Source organism: Vigna radiata, chromosome 9 (assembly GCF_000741045.1).
Source record: "Vigna radiata var. radiata cultivar VC1973A chromosome 9, Vradiata_ver6, whole genome shotgun sequence".
NCBI classification, from domain to species: Eukaryota; Viridiplantae; Streptophyta; class Magnoliopsida; order Fabales; family Fabaceae; genus Vigna; species Vigna radiata.
The window spans coordinates 8,386,362-8,403,241 of NC_028359.1; the positions used below are offsets into that span (position 1 = coordinate 8,386,362).

At 27.5% G+C, this 16,880-nt stretch overlaps 3 protein-coding genes across 3 annotated transcripts in view; 2 read left to right on the forward strand and 1 right to left on the reverse strand.

Annotated features, from left to right (window-relative positions):
• LOC106773253 (patatin-like protein 1) overlaps positions 1–3,036 on the forward strand; it is a 4,282-nt gene extending 1,246 nt beyond the window's left edge. The window contains exons 3-5 of the mRNA XM_022785894.1: positions 1,981–2,232; positions 2,424–2,593; positions 2,744–3,036. Of these exons, the coding sequence (XP_022641615.1) occupies positions 1,981–2,232; positions 2,424–2,593; positions 2,744–2,849 (528 nt within the window). The 3' untranslated portion in view covers positions 2,850–3,036. The remainder of the gene's footprint in view (positions 1–1,980; positions 2,233–2,423; positions 2,594–2,743) is intronic.
• A 313-nt stretch (positions 3,037–3,349) lies between these two features.
• Positions 3,350–5,305, reverse strand: LOC106773254 (patatin-17-like). The gene is made up of 7 exons (XM_014659963.2): positions 5,126–5,305; positions 4,845–5,029; positions 4,589–4,742; positions 4,363–4,509; positions 4,024–4,272; positions 3,776–3,945; positions 3,350–3,682 (listed from the first exon to the last, which is right to left on the reverse strand). The coding sequence occupies exons 1-7, from the start codon at positions 5,303–5,305 to the stop codon at positions 3,535–3,537; spliced, it is 1,233 nt and encodes a 410-aa protein (XP_014515449.1). The 3' UTR covers positions 3,350–3,534.
• A 9,310-nt stretch (positions 5,306–14,615) lies between these two features.
• LOC106773899 (patatin-17-like) lies at positions 14,616–16,644 on the forward strand. Its single transcript, XM_014660667.2, has 7 exons — positions 14,616–14,815; positions 14,904–15,088; positions 15,196–15,346; positions 15,420–15,599; positions 15,679–15,921; positions 16,050–16,219; positions 16,322–16,644. The coding sequence occupies exons 1-7, from the start codon at positions 14,636–14,638 to the stop codon at positions 16,467–16,469; spliced, it is 1,257 nt and encodes a 418-aa protein (XP_014516153.1). The 5' UTR covers positions 14,616–14,635; the 3' UTR covers positions 16,470–16,644.
• The last annotated feature ends 236 nt before the right edge of the window (positions 16,645–16,880 follow it).

Sequence of the window (16,880 nt, forward strand, 5' to 3'; positions counted from 1 at the left end):
GCCTGTTTTTCAGTTGGTACATTTTAGCAATGTGTACCGGATTTTAGTAGACAAAAATATCTTTATATATCATGAATTCTAAGTTTTAAGGTTAAGGGTATTTTAATAATTTTCATTCTCAAAATTAAAAAAATAAAAAGAGAAACTCCCAAACCTTTACCCACCTCTCTCATTTCTCTCAACCCTTTCTCTTTCATCTCTTTCACTCTGACCTTTTCTTTGTCATCCCTACTCTAGCTCCAATTGAAAAAAAAATCAGAAACACTTGCCTTATTTTAATAATTTTCATTCTCAAAACTAAAAAATGAAAACTCCAAACCCTTACTCACCTCCCTCATTCCTCTCAACCCTTTCTCCTTCATCTCTCTCACTCAAACATTTTCTCTGTCATCTCTGCACTAGCTCCAACTAAAAAAACACTCATTATTAAACGATTTACTTTTGTAAAGAGTTGAGTCATTGACATATTTACCTTTCGAAAAAAGTTCATTCAAACTCTTTTTAATTTCATTATCTTCACTATATATATTACAGCCGACGGGCACAACAACTTGCACCAAGACTTATGAGCATCCTTCCTTTACATTCCTTTACATTCTGAGAGTACTATGTAACATTGCTCCGTGGCCATTTAATTTTTTTGGAAGAAATTCATTAACTTGTTTTCCTTTATTAAAGAAAAAACAAATCAAAATACAATAAAATTCTCAATTATAAAATCAAACAATAAAAATTCTAAATCTTGAAATTTTATTTATAATTATATAAAGAAAAAATTAAGTGCTTTAATTTTTTTATATAAGTATTTTTTTCTCTAACCATTTTATTTAATAATAAGTGTTTTTTTAGTTAGAGCTAGTACAGATATGACAGAAGGGTTGAGAGGAATGAGGAGGTGAATAAGAATTTGGGGTTTCTTTTTTTTTTTAATTTAATTTTGAGAATGAAAATTATTAAAATAAGGCAAGTGTTTTTGATTTTTTTTTAATTAGGGCGGCTATAGTAGGGATGACAGATAAAATGTTGGAGTGAAAGAGATGAAAGAGAAAGGTTGAGAGGAACGAGAGAGGTGGGTTTAATTTTGAGAATGAAAATTATTAAAATATCCTTAACCTTAAAACTTAGAATTCATGATATAAGGGTATTTTTGTCTACTGAAACCTGGTACACATTGCTAAAATGTACCAACTGAAAAACAGGCGTACGCAAGTTAGCAAACCCCTATATATATATATATATATATATATATATATATATATATATATATATATATATATATATATATATATATATATATATATATATATATATATATATATATATATATATATATATATATTTATATTTATACATTTTTATATTTAAATCAATATTTTATGTTAAATTATATTAAATAAACTTTATTTATGTTTTTACTTAGAAATAATTTGTTTTAGTACATTTATACTATTTTGGAGAGTAAAAATTGACTAGAGATGTAACTATTTCATAATTCATAATTCATAATTCATAATATACATGTTGATACACATTTCATCTTATAAATTAAATTTTGTAAATTTTTTATTTAACTTGAAATTCACTTATTAAATGAATCTACTTCTATTTTTATAATCTGTAGGAATTAAAAGAGATTAAAATTAATGCCATGTGTATAAAAAAATTACAATTAAAATAGTATATGGTTGAATATTAAAATTGATTTTTATGTATGTACCAAAAGAAATACAATTTGTTTAATTATTCACATACATGGAGGAAAAAAAATATACAGCCACAAACTTTTTTTACTTTAAAGATTGAACATGAGTTATTTATTAAAACCATTGAATAAAATGTAATTTAATACCTTCTTTAAATATATATATTTTTACATATATTGACAAATGGTAGTAGTAAGATTTTAACCTAGTTAAGACGTAGAGATTCTTTTGCATCAAATATGTAGAAATATCTGAAGAGTTTGAATGAATACTTTAGGCTCTGGTTGCTGTGAGTGAAGTGATACAAAAGAATGGGCAAAAGGAAATTTTGTTGCTGTCATTAGGAACTGGAATAACCGCAGCTCAGAACAAGTTAGGTGGCATGTTTGATGGTGTGTGCCAACTTGGATGGCTAGCTCACAACATTGAAGTTATCAGTGAAGTTGCATACAGCACAGACATGACTCATTACTACCTTGCCACAATCTTCCCTGGCCTCTTACCTGCCAAAAACTATCTTCGAATTGAGGTATGCAATATTGTTAGCTTTTTCTGCATAATTTTTTCAATATACTTATGACAGAAGAAAACAAAGCAAGAAATGAATTTAACATGTACAAGTTAAAATTATTGATGATATATATATATATATATATATATATATATATATATATATATATATATATATATATATATATATATATATATATGTAATTGCAGGAGTATAACATGGATCCATCCTTGAACGAAATGGATAATACTGACAAAAAGAACATGGATAACCTTGAAAAGGTGGGAAAGGGTCTGTTGACCCAAAAAGTCAAGAGGATGAATGTGAATTCATTTAAACCATTTGAACTAGACCAGACAAATTCTCAAGCTCTTGACAGGTGAGTACACTCACTTTCTGTAGATTGTTTTTTTCCACAGTAACTAATATGTATATGAATAAATATATATAAATATATAGATAGATAGATTTATTTATTTTAGTTGATTATATATTGAATGCTAATCTTGAGAGGATGTTGGTTTTGAAGGTTGGCAGAGAAAGTATTTGCAGAGAGGCAGTTGCGTCTGAAAAGGAAGTATATGGAAAAAGGAGGAAGACCTTTGGTTGAAACTGCTCAAGTTCTTTCTGGTTGAATAAGAGCAACTTGAGTATTATGAATAAATGATATGTGTTTGATATTATATTATGGTGTGTACGTTTGTTGTAATATATGTGTGATGTGTTGGGATAAGGTTAAAATGCTTTGGGGTTGTATGTAACTTCCATTTGCAGGAACCATGGATCATGTAATAAGGTTGAATGTTCTTGAGTTTTATGTAACTTAATTGCTACGACCATGTATTATAAAAAGTGATCCCTTTGTTTGGTGTTTCTCTTTTGTATTCTCATCAATACTTGCTCGGTAATTTCCATCAGACCAATCTAATGCATACAATTTATGAAACCTAGGTAACATGTCTTTTAAAAATTTTAATTTGTCTCATTTTTGATTTTACAATGGTTCCTTTGGAACTTGTACAGTATCTTGATGTCAAAAACGAATTTCACACGATGGTAGCTGTGTTAACCTAATGTTTTCATCTTAAATCACAAAGGAAAAAGAAACATAAAAACTGACATACGTAGAGCATAACATTAATTATACAATGACACTTATTACATTCACAGTTCTTTCAATAAGAGCTGCATAGAACTCTCATGGAGTGTGAACTTTTTCTTAAACAGAGATGCTTGGCAGCTACAAGAGTTACATATAACTCACATGCCTTGCTTATTCTAGATAGTACAACGAGTTATTACAAGATCATACAATTGACATTAAATAAAAAGGTTCTTTAGGAGTTCCGCACTTGCTTGAGTTTTGTCAGAAAAAACCCTTAGAGATTCAAGAAGTGGTCTTCCTCTCTTTTCGATAGTTTTCCGTTTCAGACGACGTTGTCTCTCTCCAACCAAAATATCAGCAATCCTTCATAAAAATATATAAAAGCAATCCCCTCAAAACTAGCAAAATTTAATAGTTGAGTAAATTGAAAGGTAATTAATTCATTTTTCTTTTCACCTGTCAAGAGCCTCAGCATTTTTCAGCTGCAGTTTTTCAAGATCAAAAGTATCCAAATTCAACTTTACAACATTTTCTTGTAACAATTGTTTTCCGGTCTCTTCAAGGCCGTTCATACATTCTTGTGAGGCATTAACTTGGTTGGAGAAATCATGATTCAAGTCGTATTCCTGTCATCGATGACATGATTCATCAATATGTAAATGAATGCTATAAATAACTGTCGAGAAATAAAAAGAAATATATACCTCAATTCGAAGGTATATATCGCCAGGTTGGGAGCCTACGAAGAGTGATTCAAGGTAGTATTCAGTCCATGCAGTAGGAGCACTACCAAGAAAACCAATTGCAGGACCTAACCAGTTGAGGGCTGACCAAGTGGCAGCCGTCTGAGCATCATAGGTCTCCGTAATTTTTTCTGTTCCAGTTCCCACAGACAACACCAAGATTTTCTGATATTCATTGTGTTGTAGCACTTCACTTATTGTTGGTTGTGTCTGATCAAATCAAACTTCATTTTGTTAAACTTGATGTATATATCACAACTCACATGTGATTTTATGTAACCAATAACTAAATTAATTTACCGGATTCCCAGCTACAAAACCACCATCAACCATATTGAACTCAACGCCATCGTTCACAAAATAGTAAGGTGGTAGTTGAGTCGGTGCAGCTGAAGTCGATATGGCTATATCCGACAACAACGCATTTAAGTACGGAGCATCCTCAAGCTGCATCACCCAAACATTATATTAATTCGTGTTTCGATTTTATTGTATCAAGAAATTAATATATGCATGTGCTGCTAACCTTATAGTTTGAGAATATAACCGGCTTTTGTGTCTTGATGTCGAAAGTTGGGATGACAACATTGGTCAATGTTTGATTAAGTCGTGTATCCTTCAACACTTGACGAGTTATGTTATGTAAAAACTCTCCATCGAATTGGGAACCTTTTCCAGGTCTGCTTGTTGGTTGTTTCATCATCAGAAACACAAACGAAAGCATGTTATTATTTGTTGCTGTGAATTGTTAATATTGATGATGTTGTGAGAATATTAATTACCTAGATAAATTGAATATATGAGGGCCATATTGTTTGTAGAAGTCTACAATTTGTGCAGGAGTAAAGGCAGCACGAGTGGGATCATGAGGACTTGGGGTGGCTAACATAGCTGTTATGAGTCCACCAGTGCTAGTTCCTCCTATCACATCAAAATAATGTGCTAAATCTGCATTTGGATTCCTTAGCTGCAACTCGACAAAATTCAAGTTAACCTCAAAAACATCGTTCATTCATGTCATGTCATTTCAATACATGCATAGTGTTAAAGAATAAGAATGAACCTTAAGAGCCTTATCTAGGTAATCAAGAACTGTTGCAGGAAGAATCCCCCTGATACCACCACCATCAATGCCTAGAATAGTTATCATCTTTCCATTGTTTGATGGTGGCAACCTTTGGGTACTGAATCCACCAGTCAGTTGCCCAGCAAACAGCAAAACAAAGAAAACCAAATGAGCCATTAATTGCATCACAAGGTACTATAGAAGTAGTTGAAAGAATTGTGTGATTTGTGCTGAAATCTAAACCCTATTTATAGATTTTTTTTTTTACATAAGCTGTACAATTTTAAATGGTTCCTAAAGGAAAGGATAACACAATACGTATATCTTAATGAAGAATAATACGTATAAAAATTATTTAAATTAAATTAAAAGCTTTACTTTAAGCTCCGAAAGATTCGTTGCTTTAGATCATGTACAAAATTTTAGGTCCCCCATGCAAGAAACAACAAAAACAATGTGGACACCTACGAGTCTACTTTTTTTGAGTTTTTCTCAATAATTTTCGTAAAGAACTATGTTATAATTCTGAATAATCGAATTCTAACTTTGTGTTTCATGTGATTTTTATAAAACAACACATTGAAAATTATCACCGATTTTTTGAAAACCATTAAACTTTTAAAAAATTGTTGAATACAGTTTTCAAAAAACTATTAACCTATGTTAAGGGACATCCAAATCTCTTTAACATATTTTTAAAATTTTAATTTTCAATTTAAAATTTAATAAATAATTAATAAATTTTAATATTTTAATATATTAATTATATTTATAATAATTTTTTTTAAATTAATTTTATTATAAAATTTTAAAAATATTTAGTTTATTTTAATATATGTTATTATTCTTTTTAATTATTATTTCAATGACAATAATAATACTAAAACTAATAACAATAATAATAATATAAAAACTAAACTAAAATATTTCAATATATCAAATCATATTAAAATAAATTATTTATTTATTAATTTTAAATAAAACATAAATATTAACAAAAATGTTAAATAATTTTTGAAACTCGTTAAGCTATGTTAACGTATTTTGAAAATTGTTTAACATATTTTTTAAATTGTTTTTTATTTCAAAATTAATAAATAATTTATTTATTTTAATATGATTTAATATAGTAAAATATATTAAATTCGATTTTACATTATTATTATTATTATTATAAATGTTAATATTATTATTGTTATTATTATTATTATTATCATCAGTATAATTATGATTATTATAATTATCATAATAAATATTAAAATAATAACATAAAATTAATTATATTAAAATAAAATAAATAATTTTAGAATTTTATAATAAAAATAATTTAAAATATTTTTTAAATTAAAAAAAATTATATTAAACTATTAACATAAATTAATTATTTATTAAAAGTTAAATTGAAAAACAAAATTTAAAAATTATGCTAAATTTTTTTAAAAATCATTAACATGTGTTTTCAAAAACCGTTTAATATATTTTTTTATTTATTTAAGAGGATAGCACAATCTAAATAATATATATTTAGATAACACAACTTTATAAAATGTTAAAACTAATTAATTATTTAATAATTTTAAATTAAAAAAATTAAAAATATGTTAATCTGCTTTAAAAAATGTTTAATATATTATCGTCTCGTCTTCTCTCTATTAGAAAGTGAGTTTAAGCCTAACTCAATTACACAAAAACAGATTGTAAGGTGAGGTTTGTTTATAATGTGAGGTTTGCACTTCACTTATATATTATAATTTGATCTTATCTATACTCGATATGCACTTCCAACACTCTCAAACAACTGTTAAGAGCATCGAGGTTGCTCTTTTTCTTTTGGATGTTGATATTTTTACAACTTTTTTTAACAACTTTTTGACAACAGAACATGTGTCATCACTTTATTGGTCTATTTGAATTTATGTTTAAAAAAACATTTGAAACGGACCAATCACGAGCTGCCACATATGCGTTGTCAAAAAGTTGTTAAAAAAGCATTGTTAAAAGAACTTTTTCCTTTTCTTTTTGGACCTTGATTGGAGAATCTTGGATTTTTATGGTTTCTCTCTCTTCATCCATGGTTTCTTCCACTAATGACGACGTGGAGTGTTAGATATATTATCTTTATCTTTTATCTTTAGTTAATATGCTGATTTGTATTTTAGGTTTAACCCATATTTTTTTCTATTATAAATAAAGGACCTATGTGGATATTCAACCAAGACAGATTAATTAATTGTATTCAACAAAATTAAAAAAATATGTTATTATTTTAAATAAATTTATTTTAATAATTTAATATATGATATCATTACATTTCAATAACTAATTAATTTATTTTAATAATTTAATATAACTTTTTCTAATTCACCAATTTTTAAAATTATTTTTACTATAAAATTTAAAAAATATATGGCTAATTTTAACATTGTAATGTATGTTATTATTTTAATAATTATTATGAGAAATTTAACAGTAATAATAATACTATTCATAATGATAATAATAACAATAATATTAACAATACTATAAAGTCAAATATAATTAATTAATTATCTATTTATTTTAAATTAAAAAAAATTCAAAAAAATATATTAATCCCAAATCTATTTTCGAAAACCATTTAATATATTTTGAAAATTTTATTTTAAAATTTAAATTTTAATAAATAATTAATTTATTTTAATTTTTTAACATAATTTATTTTGAATTTAACAAATTTTTAAAATTATTTTTATTATAAAATTTAAAAAATATTGTGTTTATCTAAATATAATTTAATACATATTATTATTTTAATAATTATTATTATAATTATAATTATTATAATTATAACAATAATAATAGTACTAAAAAAATAATAACAACGATAATAATAATATAAAAATAAAACAAAATCTAATTTAATATATTTTAACATATTAAATCATATTAAAATACTGAAATAGATTAATTATTTATTAATTTTAAATTGAAAATTAAAAAAAAAAAATTAAATGGTTTTCGGAAACTATTAAATATAGTTTTGTAAATTTAGTTTTATAATTTAAACTTTAGTAAATAAATAATTTATTTTAGTATTTTATTATATTTTTTAAAAATAATTAACAATTTGTTTTTAATTTTTTTATTATAAAATTTAGAAAACATTTGGTTTATTTTAATATAATTTAATATATGTTATTATTTTAATAATTATTATGACAATTGTAATATTAATAATAATAGTAAAAATATTAATAATAATAATAATATGAATAATAATATGAAATCTAACTTAGTATATTTTATCATATTAGATCATATTAAAATATTAAAATAAATTAATTTTAAATTAAAGGAAAATTTAGAAAACTATATTAAACGGTTTTCGAAAACATATGATAACGATTTTAAAAAACGTTTAACATATTTTTCTTTGACTTTTCAATTTAAATTTTGAGAAATAATTAATTTATTTAAATATTTTGATATAATATTTTTTAATTTAACAAATTTTTAAATTATTTTTATTATTAAATTTGAAAAATATTTATTTATTTTTAAATAATTCAATATATGTTTTTATTTTAATTTTTATTATGCTAACTATAATAATCATAATAAGACTAAAGATAATAATAATAATGTAAAATCGAATTTAAAATATTTTATTATATTAAATCGTATTAAAATATTAAAATAAATTAATTATTTATTAATTTTGAAATAAAAAACAAATTTGAAAAAAAAAATATGTTAAACGGTTTTCAAAATCATAACGAGTTTCAAAAATTATTTAACATTTTGTTTTTAATTTTGATGTTTTATTTAAGATTAATGAATAATTATTTTATTTTAATATGATTTGATATATTAAAATCTGGTAATTTAGTTTTTATATTATTATTATTATTATTATTATTATTATTAGTTTTAGTGTTATTGTTATTGTCATTGAAATAATAATTATTAAAATAATAACATATGTTAAAAGAAACTAGATATTTTTAAATTTTTATAATAATAGTAATTTAAAAAAATTGTTAAATTTTTTAAATTTTTATTCATTTATTAAAATATTAAAATTTATTAAATTTTTATTTAAAAATTAAAATGTAAAAAATATGTTAAGGGGATTTGAAAGTCCCTTAACATAGGCTTCAACAGAAACTCTTCAAGTCTTCAACAATTTTATAAAAATTTAAACTGTTTTCAAAAATCGTTGATGATTTTTTAATATATGTTTTTTTTTAAATCATAAAAAAAAAAGTTAGAAATCGATTATTTAGAATTATAATATACTTCTTTACAAAAACTATTGAGAAATAAAAGTCAAAAAATTCGGTTTCTCATAAACCCTAACCTTAATAGTGTTATTTTCGTAAATAAAAGAAACTGTACAAAAAAAAAAAAAATATCTACGATGGTGCGCTAAGCGCAAAAAAGAACACATGTAAAACGCGCGGAGGAGTACCAAATACACGTGGGGAAAATGCCGAGGAAAGGATGTGATTTGGACCATAAAACCTCTGTGGGACCCACAAATTTAGTGGCATATGTCCACATACTATATGACATGTTACAAATATTCTATGCTTTAGTTCTTGTTGTTGCTTGCATTCGGAATCTAAAATTTTAGGCTTAATTTTTGTAAACTTTAGTTGAAAGGGTTCTATTTTTTTAATATTCAATGTAGATTTTATATCGTAATTTATGTTTAATTTTGTTTTTTTGCTAATACATTACTCTTGATAAGTCATCATCATCTTCTACTTTCAGAAACCCTAATTTTTCTCAACACAGAAACTCTAGTCACCACTTAACCCTAATTGTCGCCGCCACCCTCACGGCCAACCACCACCTTCGCACCTTCATGATCAGACATTTCAAAACCCTAACCAGATGGCCTCGTCGTTATTCCAAATGCTCCGCCACAAGCATCGCGAAACCGAATCGTGAGTCGCTCGCACCTTTGTGAACAACATCGTCGTGAAGCTTCTTCATTCTCCACCAGCCACCATCAACCTGAAACGTAGAATATCAAAACCCACATAACAAAAAATCTCTTTCAAACCAGAAGCGCGACTCGCGCCATAACGATGAAGAGCCACCAACATCATCACCAACCTCTCACGAGCAAAACCCAAATTACAAAAACGCAAAGCTGAATCACACAATCATCTTCAATCGTCACACCAGCACCTCTCCACTAGCTTATCCACCTGTAGAAGAAAAACCTAGAAACAAACCAATTATCACGAAATTCACCATATCCACCTTAAAGGAGAAACCCAATTCTGCAGCAAGCTTTTCCCCAATATGCAGATAAAAATCTGAAATCGTAATTTTTGGGTGAAGAAAGGGGTTGCCACATATCAAGCTCTCATTGGCGCGATCGTCCTTAGTCAATCCTAGCCACGTCAACCAATAACTGCCATGTAATTCACTAATTGATGATGTGTCGTTAACGATTTAAACATCCTTAGTCGAAAGGACAAAATTGAACATAAATTACTATATAAGGAACTACATTGAACATTAAAAAAAGTGAGGACCCTTTCGAACATAATTGACAAAATTGGTAGTATTAAGCCAAACTTTTATGCATGATTTACGTTTTTCTATTTCAAAATATTTATAATTACCAACAACACTGGGTATTGTGTGCTTGGTTGCCAAAGAATAAATATTGGAGTCAAATTAACATATATGTACTAAAAAAAACTCTTACATTGTAAAAAATAAAATAAAAATAATATTATTTCTACCACATTCATTATATTTGAGATTTTAAATATGTTTTTTATACATCTCATGTTAATTATTAGGTGAGGCAGTTATCTCCAGTAGTAGATAATTATTGGATATATGTTCACCCTTTTCTCTCAACTTCGGGTTCACAACCTTCTCTCAAAATTTGGCGTTCACTACTTTCTCTCTCTCAATTTGGGTTCACCATTCATAACAACTTCAGGTCCACCAAAATATTTTAACATATGAATATATTGAGGCTTTAACACCATGTATACAACATACAAGTGAGCTTGATCATTCAATATAGGCAATGTTGACCAGATGACATGCACCTTTGTCATCAGATAATATTTCCAACCTTCCTTCTAAAATAGAACCACCACCCACTAAATACCACAAATCTTTAACATTGACATAACCCATCTCCTTTAGAATGGACAAAATTTCAAAATAACTTCATTTGTTTGAGTCAATTACCAAAGTACTGGTTTGACCAAACTTGTATTTCAGTGATCGATTCATTATTGACAAACTTACCCCTATGGTGAAAGACCACTTCGATATCAGAGTTAGTCATCTCAACTAATATAAACATTCTTATCAGATATGTAATTGAGGATTAATGAAATTTCAAGTTACGATGATTTTGTCTTTGAGATATGACTTATAAGTATTAATGTTGAATATGTCTTAAGTTTGCACTACTTCTTCGTTGTTTGGTATCTTATAAGTATGTCATTTTTACCACACTCACACTTAATGATTTACTTTCGCAAGATCATAGTAGGATTGTCAAGCGAGATGATAAAAGTGGGGTAATTTCCTATCTTTAACATTCTATAGTTTTGCCAATTAAGCGGCACTATTTGGCACTATTGTTTTGACTATGATTATAATCTCCTTAGATAATGAAAATGACATGTTTCCCTTTTAAACTATAGTAACTACTTAAATTTACTCTAAACATTTGCTATGTTAATCTATGCTTACCCTAAATGTTATCTAGACTCTAAAGAAAACCCACATGAAACAAGATATACTCCCTACTTTATATTAAACCCTTTCGACGCCAAATATCAAATTAATTGTAAATTATCAACAAAATGATAAAAGAAAGTACTATAAGCTAGCATCCTGTAGTGGTAGAGCTGAAACTCAACTTCCAAGGGGACCACGTACAAAGCTATAATAACTTTGTAGAAATTAGTAGGCAAAGTTTTTCAACCAAGAGGGGGGTGAGTTGGTTTTACTTTATAAAAATTGTTCTTTTAAAAATATTTTCAAAAGCTTTGAACATTTATTGGAATGCAAGCAAATAAAGAAAGCAAGTAAATGAAAGAGATAAAGGATAGGGAAAATAACACCACAATTTATACTGGTTCGGCCTCAATACCTACGTCGAGTCTTCTTTCAATCAACCCAAGATTTAAAGGAAATCCACTATATAGATCAAGTTCTACAGAAAGAAATACAGAGACACCCTCTCAGGGCACTCTGCTCTCTAACTTCAAATCTACTATAGTAAACACATAGAAAGAACAATCCTCTTTTTGCAACCCTTTGAGATACCACACTCAAAGTCACTAGAACTCCAAAGTTCTCTTCCTAGCCAACAACAACAGGGAAACCACAATCACAGATGATTGCAAATGATTCTGATATTCCAGAAGAACACCTAACAATGCAGAGACTTTGAAAGTACAATAACTCTTCAAGAATCCTTGATTTGATTTCTTTCCAAATGAAATTCTTCTTGATTGTTGGAGAACAGACACTCCTGCAATTATGAACTCAACAAACTTTATCAGATATGAAAGTTATGATTCAAAAAGTTGTTCATTACAAAGAGTTATGCGTCTATTTATAGATATAGCAGCATTGACGCAATTCAATCGATTACGTTATTAATGTAACAGATTAAGCAATGCATGTAATCGATTATGTACAAGCCATAGCATTTAAAAATATGACTGTTATGGTAGTTATGACTTAACAAAAAATAAGTTTTCAATACACACTTGTTTTAACCGATTAAGAAAAGAGCGTGATCGGTTAACTACCATACTTAAAAAAATTTGAAAACTTTTTCCTTCAATACTCATCAATGCACTCAGTAAACAAGTGTAAGCACATACACAATTTTCAAAATCCATTAACACATACTACCAAAATAATTGATATTACTGACGGCTAAAATTCGTCAGTAATACACAAAATCAATCGGTAAATTAAAATTAGTGTCGATTTACTAACGGTTAAAGATCTATCGATAAAAACGTTATTGCTAAATTTTGCTGACAGATTTTTTGATCTGTCACTAATTACCGATGGATTTTTCTATCGTTAAATCCGACAGTAAACATTGCAATCAGGTTCATCTTCCTCCTCTTCCCTCATTCCTCTAATTCATTTTTTTGAGTTTTCACAAAAGTCACAACCAGCAAAACATCTCGCAAATAACCAATTCATTTTCAAACAATCAAACAACCAATTTATTTCCAATAATTAAAATTATAGGAAACCATCTAAGGAGGAAGAAAGATGAGATTTTTCCACAAAGTGAGATTTTGTTCAGAGATTTGCTCTTGGAAATGTGGAGTTTTTCTGCAATTCTCATATATGTAAGAGAAAGAAGAGGGAACAAAGAAATAAACGTTAAGTTTTTCACTTTTATGGACACTAAATGTGAAATTTAGGCAAAAATTTTATTGCTCTTTTTACCGACAAATTCTTTTGTCATTAATGCATGTTTCATTTATCGACGAATTTTTTCATCGATAATTTACGTTTCATTTTTCAACGGATTTTTTCATCAATAATTTATCCATCGATAAAGTTCATCCTTAGTTCAAATTTAACGACAAATTTAATTCTGTCAATAAAAACATATAGATAATTTCATGAATTTTTTTAACATTTTTTTTAATTTTTATGTTTTACTTAAAATTAATAAATAATTCATTTATTTTAAAAAGATTTGATATATTGAAATATTTTAGTTTAGTTTTTATATTATTATTATTGTTATTAGTTTTAGTATTATTACTGTCATTGAAATAGTAATTAAAAAAATAATAACATATATTAAAATAAACTAAATATTTTTAAAATTTTATAATAAAAGTAATTTTAAAAAAATTATTATAATTATAATTAATATATTAAAATATTAAAATTTATTAATTATTTATTAAATTTTAATTTAAAAATTAAAATTTAAAAAATATGTTCAAGAGATTTGGATGTCCCTTAACATAGGCTAACAGTTTTTTCAAAACTGTCTTCAACAATTTTTTAAAAGTTTAATGGTTTTCAAAAAAATGGTGATGATTTTCAATTTATTTTTTTATAAAAATCATGAAAAACAAAGTTAGAATTCGATTATTCAGAATTATAACATAGTTCTTTACGGAAATTATTGAGAAAAAAAGTCAAAAAATGTAGACTCGTAGGTGTCCACATTGTTTTTGTTGTTTCTTGCATGGGGGACCTAAAATTTTGTCCATGATCTAAAGCAACGAATCTTTCGGAACTTAAAGTAAAGCTTTTAATTTAATTTAAATAATTTTTATACGTATTCTTCATTAAGATATACGTATTCTTCATTAAGATATACGTATTCTTCATTAAGATATACGTATTGTGTTATCCTTTCCTTTTAGGAACCATTTAAAATTGTACAGCTTATGTAAAAAAAAATCTATAAATAGGGTTTAGATTTCAGCACAAATCACACAATTCTCTCAACTACTTCTATAGTACCTTGTGAAGCAATTAATGGCTCATTTGGTTTTCTTTGTTTTGCTCTTTGTTGGGCAACTGATTGGTGGATTCAGTATCCAAAAACTGACTCCATCAGACAGTGGAAACGTATTAACTGTTCTGAGTATTGATGGTGGTGGTATCAGAGGGATTATTCCCGCAAAAGTTCTTGATTACCTAGATAAGGCTCTTAAGGTTCATTCTTACTGTTAATTCTTGATATATATGCATCTACTGGAACTGTATGAATGAATGAATATTTATGAGGTTAAGTTCAATGCAGGCTAAAGATCCAAATGCAGATTTAGCAAATTACTTTGATGTGATAGGAGGGACTGGCACTGGTGGACTCATAACAGCTCTGTTAGCCACCCCAAGCCTTCATGATCCTACTCGTCCTGCCTTTACTCCTGCACAAATTGTAGACTTCTACAAAGAAAACGGCCCTCATGTATTCAATTTATCTAGGTAATTAATATTGTCACAACATCATCAATATTAACAATTAACAACAACTAATTTATTATAACATGCTTTCGTTTTGTGTTTTTATGATGAAAACGACCAACATGCAGACTTCACGGTCCCGCATTCGATGGAGAGTTTTTACATAACATAACTCGTGAACTGTTTAAGGATACACGACTTAGTCAAACATTAACCAATGTTGTCATCCCAACTTTCGATATCAAGACACAAAAACCAGTTATATTCTCAAACTATAAGGTTAGCAGCGTATGCTTAAATTTTTTTTATCTGTACTGAAAAAATTAATTAACATAAAAATTTGGTGATGTAGCTTGGGAGGTATCCCTACTTCAATGCCTTGATGTCGGATATAAGCATATCGGCTTCAGCAGCTCCCACTCTTCTACCACCTTACTATTTTGAGAATGATGGTGTTGAGTTCAATTTGATTAGCGGTGCAGACTTGAGTATGTTTAGTATCCTTGATGACAGCTTAGTAAATGGGAATCCGGTAATTAAATTAATTTCACTATTTATTACAAATAATTAGATGTAAATTATGATGCATGAATACTTATACTTTTTATCAGACTAGAGCAACCGTGAGTGAAGCACTTCGACACAATAAGTATTCCAGAATACTTATATTGTCTTTGGGAACTGGAACAAAAGAAACTCAGCAGGATTTGGATGTTGAAATGGCTGCCACATGGACCAATTGGGAATGGCTTATTCATGGAATCACTTTTATTGATCGTGCAACTACTTCCATGGCAGAGTACTATCATGGTTCACTCTTCCAACAACCTCGTATTACCTACCTTCGAATTCAGGTTTAACAATACCATTAAAATTATTTTTAAATTATTCTAATATTTCCAACACTTTCTTATAAATTATATATTTATTGGTTTGAATTGTTTATCTTTGAATAATTTACTAATCAAGTAATCAATGACAGGAATACGAATTGGATCCTGCTTACTCCAGCTTGGTTGAAGTTGCAAAAGGAAATATGGACGGTCTTGAAGAGACTGGGAAAGAACTTTTAGAAGAAAAAGTTAAGAAGATCAATTTGAACACTTTCTCCGTAGAAGAAGGCGTAGGAACAAATGCTGAGGCTCTTGACAGGTGAAATATTTACTCAATTATTAATTTTATACATCAATTTTGATACCTAAAACCTACCTTTGCTGATACTTTGTGGGGAATGTTTTTATGTTGTTTATGAAGGCTTGCTGATATTTTGTATGGAGAAAGACAGCATCGTCTGAAGCAAAAGTCTATAGAGAATGGAGGAAGACCATTTCTTCAAACTCTTAGGGTTCCTTCAGACAAAATTCAAGCAAATTGGGCATTTCAAAAGAACAAAGTTCTGTGATATCATTTGTATTAGTTATCCATGCTTGTTGTACTTTCTATCTACATAATAAGGTTCATGGCATATATATATGAGTTCTGTGCAACTCTCTAAGCCAGCAAGAACCATGAATAATATACCAAGCATCTCCCTATTGTAAAAACAAGGATAACTCTATGTCACTTCTAATTAACAAGTTATTTCTTCTTTGTTTTTATTCCCTTTTCTAGATAGGACTCACTCACAAGTTATATATAGTAGCAAACATATCCAAAAGTTCACCAGAAATGGAAACAAAATAATTTATTATATATGATATCTATAATTAATATCCCAAAACTAAATAGCTAACATCTAATTATATTTGAACAACAGTTACCGTATCTACTTTATGCAGAAATAATCACTGTCATTTGTATCGTATAGGGTTAT

What these genes read in the sequence shown, in the direction of transcription:
- LOC106773899 (XM_014660667.2), top strand. Translation starts at nt 14,636, where the DNA reads ATGGCTCATTTGGTTTTCTTTGTTTTGCTCTTTGTTGGGCAACTGATT. An exon ending in ACCTAGATAAGGCTCTTAAG is followed by an intron (nt 14,816 to 14,903) that starts GTTCATTCTTAC and finishes AGTTCAATGCAG; the next exon opens with GCTAAAGATCCAAATGCAGA. An exon ending in GCTTAGTAAATGGGAATCCG is followed by an intron (nt 15,600 to 15,678) that starts GTAATTAAATTA and finishes ACTTTTTATCAG; the next exon opens with ACTAGAGCAACCGTGAGTGA.
- LOC106773254 (XM_014659963.2), bottom strand. Translation starts at nt 5,305, where the DNA reads ATGGCTCATTTGGTTTTCTTTGTTTTGCTGTTTGCTGGGCAACTGACT. An exon ending in ACCTAGATAAGGCTCTTAAG is followed by an intron (nt 5,030 to 5,125) that starts GTTCATTCTTAT and finishes GTCGAGTTGCAG; the next exon opens with CTAAGGAATCCAAATGCAGA. An exon ending in ATATATACCTTCGAATTGAG is followed by an intron (nt 3,946 to 4,023) that starts GTATATATTTCT and finishes CATCGATGACAG; the next exon opens with GAATACGACTTGAATCATGA.